Source organism: Fulmarus glacialis, unplaced genomic scaffold (assembly GCF_000690835.1).
Source record: "Fulmarus glacialis isolate BGI_N327 unplaced genomic scaffold, ASM69083v1 scaffold25521, whole genome shotgun sequence".
Classification (NCBI taxonomy): Eukaryota; Metazoa; Chordata; class Aves; order Procellariiformes; family Procellariidae; genus Fulmarus; species Fulmarus glacialis.
This window is the reverse complement of record NW_009195060.1, coordinates 11,722-22,171: the sequence shown is the minus strand read 5'-3', so window position 1 is coordinate 22,171 and position 10,450 is coordinate 11,722. Positions and strand designations below refer to the sequence as shown.

The 10,450-nt window shown below is 38.6% G+C and overlaps 1 protein-coding gene across 1 annotated transcript in view; it reads right to left on the bottom strand.

The window, feature by feature from the left end:
* Positions 1-1,617: 1,617 nt before the first annotated feature.
* Positions 1,618-10,450, bottom strand: part of BACH1 (BTB and CNC homology 1, basic leucine zipper transcription factor 1) — a 13,091-nt gene continuing 4,258 nt past the window's right edge. Inside the window, 3 exon segments of the mRNA XM_009587989.1 lie at positions 1,618-2,140; positions 7,279-7,485; positions 9,253-10,450. The exon segment at positions 9,253-10,450 is cut by the window's right edge and continues 12 nt beyond it. Of these exon segments, the coding sequence (XP_009586284.1) occupies positions 1,679-2,140; positions 7,279-7,485; positions 9,253-10,450 (1,867 nt within the window). The 3' untranslated portion in view covers positions 1,618-1,678.

Below are 10,450 nucleotides of genomic sequence, written 5' to 3'. Positions count from 1 at the left end.
CTAGAGATTTGAATCAACTTTCAATCCCAAAGGTGAGGTAGTGTAGTCACTTGTATTACGTGCTGGTTATGAGAAGTACTGTTGAAATCTGTCAAATTTTTAATTTTTGTTTTAAATAAGTGGCTTAATAGTCTTAATATATTTATTAATGCTATGTTACTTGCGGGGGAGGGAGAAGAGGGGGGAAAAGAGGCTTGCCAAGAACAAGTTTTGTCTCACTGCAAGATAAAACTGCAAAGCAGTATTTACAATAGTCCTTTGCTTAGTTGCTGCCTACTGTACATGCACACAAAGACACAAAAAACTAATATACATTCTGAGGTAGGAAATGAAGAACTCCACTGGCTTGTACAAGATTCTTCATGTTTTGTAAACCAGCAAAACCAAAGTTTTCTGTGGTGAGGTTCAATACTTAGTTCTGGTGTGAGAAAAACATCTAAATAACAAACCATCATTGGTGTACAATATGCATCTACTGCCATGTAAAAATCTAAAAAACAGGGATTATTTTTAGTAGCTGAATTTCTCCTTCGCAAGGTAAATAAAGGAAATCCCTCCAGCTCATTTCCTTATTATACTTTCTATATGTTTATACTTATAGCACAAGCCATAAAAGGTTTAGCCATAAAAGTATCCTGAAGACTAAAATTCTGAAATAGATCTTTACTGGTCCCAGTGATCAGAGAACAAATACATTTGTAGATTACTTTAGGCAATTAGGCACTGGAGTTGAAGAATTTGGTGCCTGAATACCTTAAAAAAAAAAATAAAAATCTGTCCTTAAACTTTCACAATACTTTAATTCCAACTGATCACAAACAGCGGCGAGCTTGAAGGTGCTAGGACAGTAAGTCACAATACAGCAATGAATTTTAACAAGCATATGGGATTCAGATGCCAGAGGATCCAATGCACACTAATCAAAGAACTGCATCAGTTTCAAACTTCTGCCTTTCCCAGTATGTTGTTATTCCTCCCACAAAATCTAGAGAAGAGAGCAGTATGCTGCAGCACCTCCGCTGTTCCAGTTGTCTTAACTACGTACTGGAGAGCTAAGACAAAGGCATATAATCAATAAAAGCTGGCTCTGGTACAGGGATGGGAACAGCAGGAAGCAATGAGCTGTTCCAGAGCACACTTGCCAGAATCTCCTCACACTATCATGTTATCCTAACCGATCTACAAAATACACATTTATAGAGCTATATATGCTTCTTAAGGTTTGTCTACCAGAAAAAAGAAATCTTAAAGAGGTAAGAATTCCAGGTATAGAAGTCATTGTACATAAACACCTGTTAGGAGGCTTTTCTTGAGATGCAGAGTGGCGTTAGGTATACTGTGGCATAAATCAGAGTGAAGGCTGCTCTTTACCTGAATTAAAGCTTCCTCACAAATAAACATCTGTGCACAGAGTTTATACTTTCCAACAACTTTCCTGAACTCTCCTTGGCATTACCATACAGAAAAAGCTCCAAGGTTGACAGACATAAATTACACTCTAGAACTACACAGAGCAAACCCAAAGCTTGCCAAGTAATATAATGACCATGTAATTGTCAATGTCGTTTCAAAAGATAAAGTTTCATCTTTTCTTTCACTTAGTAAGTTACTTTACAATAATGCTGAATCTCACTTTTAGTTGCAACGTTGAGAAGCTGGCAATAGGAAGAGAAGAGATTCACTCATCTGTAGTGCATTTGTCAGTCATTTGCTGACAGAAGTCTGTGATACCACTGCTCTGTCCACACTGTTCCACAAGCAAAGTTTTCTCCAATGTTCTTACAGAAACTGGATGCAGTTCTTGCACTTGATCGTATGTTGCATCACATACACTTTTCACACACTGGTAACAAGAACTCTGCTCATTTGTAGATGTAACACCTGAAAGACCATCTGCTAATTCTATACATGCTGGTATTGCAAGCTCACTTTCAGACGGAGCTGTTCGTTCTCTCTCTGGGAATAAAAATGAAAGCGGACAATCTGAGGAAGAATATTTTGCAAGTATTTGTATTTGCTCGTGACTCAAGGCTGCTTCCTTACACACTTGCTGGCAAAGTCCAGTCAGATTCTGCTTTGTCTCACCCAGAGTTGACAAAATGTGGTTTCTTTCCTTCAGCAAGTTCTCCTTCTCATTTTGCTGCAAAAAGAAAATAGCCTTTTAGTCTACATTTTAACACAAAAACTATGGCTTATGTTCCTATCAAAGCTAAAACAAGACTGTAAATAATCTGGTCTGCTGAAACAGAAGTAATTTGGCAGTAAGAAGGTAAACAGCAACACTATCAAATGCCTATCAAAAGGACAATCCTAACCTCTCTTGAAGTGTCATCGACTGAGCTACTTGAAGTGATTTTTCAGACATACAACTTTTTCAAAACTCATGCTGGCAGCCAAAAGAGTAATTTGTAGGTATTAAATAAATGAAACCTAGCTTCACTTACTATAAGTATTCCTCAAACACTAATTCTACAGGGTAACACATTTAAAACATTACCACTGGGTCAAAAAGATGTTAAGCGAAGCAGTCTTCATAGAGATTTATATTTTAGAAGTTAAATGTTGAAAACCAGACATCACATTTTCACTATTGATACTACTCTGCTAGATGAAAATAAATACAGTTCTCAGGAAGTGCCAAGTCCACTGTGGAACAAACAATGGAAGAAGAGTTTCTGAAGTAAATAGAAAATATAGGAAAGTTAAAGAAATAAAACATGCTAAAATTGTAAACAAAATATTTTCTCTGGAAATGCAGCAATCCCATTTGTTTCAAGGCACTCACTAGAACACTGGAAGTTAAAGAATTTAAAGTGAAGCGACAGAGGAATGAGAGATTAGTGAATTGAAGAGACAAGAACAGAGGTGCCGCTAGGTAGGTAACTTATTATTGGAACACAAGAATTCGGGCTGAATGCTTGAGTTTTGTTTACACAGCTAATATGCTTAAGAGTGGCAGGTGCCTCTCAGACATGAAGTAAGACTGCCTTGCTCTGAAGAGCTTACAATCTAGCTACATAATGCAAAAGGACCTTCTAAACACAGGGCAGCGAAAGGGATGGCAATTCACTAATGAATATCAAGTAGAAAGTAGTACCATTCATTAAAAATTAGCTTTTTTTTTTTTTTGCTTTTACTTCAATGACATGAATTTTTCTGAGACTTCTGATACAACTGGCTGAAGATGAAAGGACATTGATAACGGAGAGGTCTAATGATGGAAACATCTGGAATAAAGAAAAACGAGGAAATGGCAAAGAAGGACAGGAAACAAGCAAGAACATAATGAAGCAGTTGAAAGAAAAGGACAAAACCCCAAAACAAACATGCCACGCATTTTGAGTTCTAAAATTAATTAATTAAAAGAAGAGGCAGAGTTTTGAAGACATACAAAGCTTTAAATAGTTTTTTAAGAAATAAATTTTCATCATAGGGACTGTGCGTTATCACTATTGCTATGTCAATTCACTCTTAGAAAGTTTAATTATTTTCAGTCCTCCTCACATCCCCTTTTGCAGGAGAAACTCATACTGCAACCTCTACTTCTTTTTGAAACAACTGACTAACTTTAAGTGGCATTTTGCAAGAGAAGCAGTTGTTGCCAATCCTTTTTGCCCAAAATGATTAGAAAGAGTGCTTTGCTAATAAACTTCTACTTGTCAGCATACTGGGAGCAGCTGTTCCCAGACCTCCTCATACGAAATCACTTTATGTACATTTTGGGTATGTAGACGCACTCAGCTGTGTATTATGGACTGATGAAATTATCTGGACTGCTGTTTAACACAAACTTCAACATTCAGAAACAGTTATTCCAGTGTAAGTTCCCCACGCCCATCTGAAGTTGTTGACAGATTAATACATTTAAATATTATTGTTTTATTTTAGCAGCATTATACTAATACTTGCAAAGTAATGCCAGCTAGTTTTGAGGTCATAATAATCATCAAACTAAGAGCTCTTTTAATTCTTCTGGTGAAGAATCTATTTAGTTCACACACTTCCTCTCTCTGCTATAGTATACATAACAAGATCTCAATTACACTTCTTGGATCACAGCTTACAGTATGTCACTCACTGACACATCCTCCTCCTGAGCTACAGAATCTTCACAGAAGTAGTGCTTCTTGAGGCCAGTTATCCTTTACTCTGCTCCCCCTCCCAAGTACCCTCATTTTAAAGCTTTGAAGTGAGAAAGTACAAAGAATGTGAATATACACAGGTGCTCTGAAAGAGCTGTTTCTAACAAGCCAACATCTTGAGTGGCCCATATGTATTCTCAAATATGCAACATTAGTGAACAACAAGAACACATAGGTTCACCTGAAAGATCAATAAGCAAAGACTGTATGGGCATCAAAAATGACATTATCAGTACAGAAGATCAAGAGAAATGACCAAACTTAATTCTCCCAGGTAACAGGTAGATTCAGTACCAAACAGCAATTTTCTTCAACGTAAGCACAGCTTAACATAAGACTTTCAATTTTAAAGAATCACTTGGGTGAGGAGGTACCTCAGGAGGTCTGTAATCCAACCTCCTGCTCAAAACAAAGTCAGCTCAGTTTTTGCTCAGGGCTTTGCTCAGTCATGTCACGAAAACCTCCAAGGATAGAGCATGCACAACCTCTCTGGGTAACCTCCTCTGCCTGCCCCATTGAAAAAAAGTGTTTCCTTATATCCAGTCGAAACCTCCCATTTTAATTTATGACAATGTCTCTTTTGCTGAAGTACTACCCCCTGGGAAGCCGAAGATCTTCCACTCCCAATGGCTACATGATCTTGAGGACTTCCCCATAGATATGGGCAGGTGGCTATTAGGTCTCCCCACAGCCATCTCTTCTCCAAGCAGAAGCCCTGTTTCCTCTGCCTCTCACCACAGGAGAAGTACTCCAGGCCTGACCATCCTGGTGGCCTTCTCCTAACCTTGCTCCAGTTTGTCAATGTACTTCTGGCACTGGGAGGGGTCAAAACTGGGCAAAAGATTCAGTCTTACATGTGCTAAGTATAGGAGTACAATCACTGCCCTCGAACCACTGGCTGTGCTCCTGTTAATACAGCCCAGGACACTGATGGCCTTTTTTTCAGACTGGACACGCTGCTGACCCATGCTCAGCTTGCTGTCTGCCCAGAGCCCCAAGGTCCTTCTCAGCAAAGCTACTTCCCAGCCAGCTGGTCTCCAGCCTCTACTCATGCGGGGGGTTAGTCTGTTCCAGATATAGGACTTTCCCAAGAAACACACCACAAATACTATCTTTTAATCTGAGAGATCAAAAACCTGATAAGCAACAACAAATAGAAATGAATACAAGACAACATGCTGCACATACTGGAAGCCAGGATGAGGAATTTAACCAAATAATATTTCCTAACAGACTATAGTAGAGAGTGTTATCTACTTGTCAAGAGCTTTCAGACTATAGCTACACCATATTATCCTCTCTCAAAGCCACATTACAGAGGATACCATGAGAAGATCAGACTAACAGGTCTGAGGCACATGACTGACCCAGAGAAGCAGGAACGAGGCAGGAGTCATCATGCATGAAGCAACCTAGATGTACAACACAATGCCTTTCACAGATGTCTCTTTTCTTCCACCCACCTGGAAATTATGCCTAGACAGAGCTGAAAGTTTCTGTATTTGTGCACGACTTACACAAGTTTGATGATGCATAACATCAGTGGCTGTCAGACATGCGCAACAGCTCCAAACAAGGTCTTTTCAGGAAGTTCTGAAGAAACTTACCTGCACAGTTGGAAAAAATACGCGACTGGAACATGTTTGTGCCTAGAGCATGATTCATAACTCAGACCTCACCTCACCATTCTCAACACTCATTGTCTAGACCTTGCACAGCGATATCTGTCGAACAGCGGACACTCAGTCTGTTCCAGCACAGGTCCACAGAAGAAAGGATATTATACTATAATTATCAGTCACTTAATCAACTACAGGTCTAATCTTGCAGATGAATCTCTATTTCCCCCCACCAAGTGTTGCAAAATATTGACAAAGTTACATAACAAACAGAAATGACAATATGACAACAAAAACAGGCAGAAAGTTCTGAACTGTCAGAAATTCAACTTCTCTCTTTAGTCAGAATAATACAACTGTTACTAACACAATCACTTGATTTCCCTCCCTCCCAGAATATCTTCTTCATTCAGCACACTGAATGACTTGCTCTGTCAACTCATCAGGGCTGTATGGCACTGCAGGCCTTCCTTCAAAGCCCGTCTCCTTTGTTGCAGAAGTAGAAGTGCATGTAGTGAAAGATGATGGACCGCTTCAGGAAAATAAATTTCTAGCCCATTGCACTTTGCTCTAATTTTATTTTCCTTTTCACTCTGAAGTCATAAGAAGAAAGGTGCAACATGACTGCATATGTTCCTAGCTAATGCAGATACCAAATTCATGTACATAAACACAAAGTCCAAAATGCTCCATAAACAAGAATTAAGAGTACAGTAACCCTAAACAACTGAACTATTTACTGCACATGTTATGATCAACTATGAAACTGAGATAAGAGGGTCAGAAACAAAGACCAGAAAAAAACCACTCTCAATTATTTTCTTGCCAGGAGAACTTCAGATTATCCACATTGCTCTTAACTTATACATTTATCTTTTTATTGCCTTTCAAGGAGAAATTATATTAACAGATGGTTGCAGAGAAATCTGGATGCATTCATTCCTCAGCTACAATGTTGACACAACTGCTAAAAAGGCAAGCAGCTTCCTGAGCTCTGCTATATCTTCCACCTTTCTGCAAGGGTCTCATTTTTAAGATTTAAGACTCAGGAAACAGTTCACCAGCCCTTGTTGATATGTTACAAGAACAATACTTACACAACTAACAATTGCATAACTGTAAACTTGATCGTGAGCAATACTACGAGCTAAAGAACAAAAGCACAAAGCAAGAAAGGGGAAAGAGGTAGAAGACAAAGCAGAGTGGGATGATGATTTGGGAATCATTCTGTACAATTAAGCTCAATACTGATGGGCTTCAGAAACACCATTCACCAACAACTATGCCGTGATGCACTTTTACTTGAATGGAAACAAGCCCACAGAAAGAAAGATGTGTGTACTTTAGAGTTAAGCACAGAAAATCTAGAACGGCTATCAAGAAATCATCTAAGACTGATAGTTTTCTAAGCTTGAGTGGAAAAAGTAGTAAGCCACCTCACTCAAACTACTGCCAGATGCCCAGTCAAGATATTTAGTGAAAGACTCAAGTCAATAGTAATGAATATTTATACATACCAGTTTTTCAATTTCAGATTCAAGATTTTGTATGCAGTCAAGTTTTCTCTTACGACATCGCTGTGCTGCAATTCTATTTTTACTTCGTCTTCGGATATCATGAATACAGTCCAACTGTTCAGGAGTTAATTTATGCATTTTCAGAAATGACTGGAAGTCATTTCTGGAAAGTGAGATAATCCTTTGTGCATTAAATGGCAGTTTTACCTAGAATGTAAGATACAATTATAAATCAAAGGTGAAACTGATACACACAAACACCAACAGGCCAATTCAAGTTTTTATTTTAAGCATTCTTTACCCCACAACCCATCTTTCTTCCTAAATCTCAGAAACAAGAGCAAGCTAATGTAGCCATCAGGTGAGGTGGATAAAACCCAGGGGTTTCAACTAGAGGAGTTCAAGCACGGGCGAAATAACTGAGTACTTTGCACATTTACACTAGATCCTCAAAAGCATATTCAGAGTAGGATGAAATCTATCCATGTGTGCAGCAAATAATTAGGTGATACACTCTAGGAAAGTAAGTTATGGTTAGGTGGCGCACAAAACAGGTGCCAAGAATCACTAATACAGTCTAAAGTTTCCCCTAAGCTGCTATTAAGACTGTATCCTGCATACATTTTCATACCTATAGTTTTCCGTAGGAAAAGTTCACTGAAACAGGCATTTACTTAAAATATAGAAGTTACAATATTTGTCTTGTAATTCTTAACGCTGGAGAGAGAATCAGGTTCTTGCTACTGTCTGTACACCTGAGCTACAGAAGCAGGAGCTTCTGAAACATACATAGATCACAAAGTCCTGATTAATACTGAAAAACATCTTTACCTTTACAAAATAACTGCCACGTTTTATGAAGTATCCAACTAAAGACACTTTATTTTAATCCTTACATTTGATTATATTAAGTAGCAGAATATGTTACCTTGCTGTGGTCAAAGATCTGAGTTTAGTTTAAAAAGCAAACAGAGAAACCCTTTCTGTGATTGGCTACCACTGGTGACAAACAGGCAAAAAAAAGGACAGAGTATTGCCCTCAGCAACGATGCCATCCACTTCTTTGTAATGTAAAGATGAGGAATGTATTTAGCCAAATCTGGCCTTTTGTTTGGTCTGCCAACTTTCTACATTGATGGTAGCTTCCACTCATTTTAAGTCTCAGTAAGGCCCTGTATCTTGAAAAGAAAAAAACTAGTGCTTTAAAAACAACTGAATTTTCATTACATTAAATGATCCATCATACACAGAGTCACATTGCAATTCTACAATTCTAAGAAATGTGACAGAAATCATTGTAGGTACATAGTAAAATCTTTTGGGATTAGACTACTTATGGATGGCATCTGCCTAAAACACTACCAAAGCAATGACGTAAAGGAAAGAAGTGCCAAATAATTTCTGCAGTTGGAGGAACAAATATAACCTCAGTTTTAGAGAAGGCGATACTATTAAAGCAGTCTTAAATACACAGCTACCGAAGCCAGCTTGAAAACTTAATTTTCATTTCACAGTAAATCTGAAGTATCATTTCTCTCCCACCTTCTCCCCACAACACAGAATAAAACCAAGAAAATTGTTAAGTTTCTATAAAACAAAGGTTCCAAGAGGCTTAAAGTTTTCTTAAGTTTAACTGAAGTAAAAAAAAAAAAAATTCTGTATGAACCCCCATGCCTTGGGGTTTAAGACTCACAACCTTTTCTGATAAAGGTTGTTCCAGAAAAATATCCGAAGAGATCTAATACCTACGCATCTACCACTTCAATATCCTACCAAAAAATACTCTGTAAGTCTCCCTGAATTAACAGTGATCTTCCATATAAATCTTCGAATAGTTATTTAAAGTTTCACTTCCCAGATTTTTAAAACAAGCAACTACAAAAAAAACCACCCCACCCCAAGACACTCAGAATTAGGTTTTTGAATAGGGCCTTAAGAGACAGGGAAGCAAAGGGTACACCAGGATGCTCTTACCTCACATTCTTGTTCTCTTGCTGAACAGGATTCACTGTCTCCCTCGGTGTCAGTTTCCGAATCCTCTCCCAAACTTATCACGTAATTATAAGGACACTGTTCTTGTTGCTGCCCCTGAACATAATCTCCACTGCTTATTTCAGAGCTGTTGGAGCATCCTTCAGTACTAAGGTTGCTTATAAAGGGGCAGTTGACAGAATTCAACGTTGTAAAAGTTCGTTGCGAGCAAGGTTCAGGGCTTTCACTGATCCTGATACCCAGCCACGGACACTCTGATTTTTTCCCCGAATATACTGGCTCCAAGCACTCTTTTGGAACTGCAGGTGGTAAATGTATTTGACAGGCTTCTGTGCTGTAAATATCACTCCAGAACCCTTTTGCTAGATGTTCTGCTACCTCTCTCTCCACACTGCTTCGATCACCAGCTGATATAATGTTAGTGGCTTCTCTAGTGCACAAATCGACCTTTGAAGGTGCGTCATCTTGACTTTCAATTTTGTCATTCCCAACTCCAGTACCTGACACAGTTTTTTCAGCTAAGACTGTGTTGTTTTGCATACTACTGAAATTCAAGTTACCATATTGCTCACAAGTATGTAAAAAAGACACAGAATTGATTCCATGAGGTGCAGCAGAGTTTTGGGGGAAAGCAGCAAGATCCATTTTCTCCACAGGACACAACACATTCTGAGTCACAGAATCTCTCTTTAACACTTCCTTTTTCTCAATGCCCTCCTCGCCTTCTTCCATTTTTACCTGAGTCTCTTCACATTTTGAGACCAGCTGCATAGGTACACACTCCTGAGGTTTTTGTATGCCATCATTATCAGGTATTTCCTTCTCAAGGAAAGTTGCAATTGGTGGCACCTGAATGTCTTTAATACTGGAACTGGACTCCGAAGTATGAACTTTGTCATTTCCAAAAGCTTTCTGGAATTTCCTATACTTTGGGCATTGGGAAGATAAGCTGGCAACACTACCCCTTTCTAAATGTACAGGATCACATGTTTGATTGGCATTATCTTGGAGAGCAGGCGATGATTTAGCATTTTCTTCATCTTTACAGAGCTTTATGTCAGGAGTTTGAATACATTCCTTTTCTAAAAGTTCTTCTGCTTCATCATCTACTTCTAGGTCTTCATCATCCACATTGCCAATTTTAGGGTTTGCTTTCCGACAATGCTGTGTACAACACTTC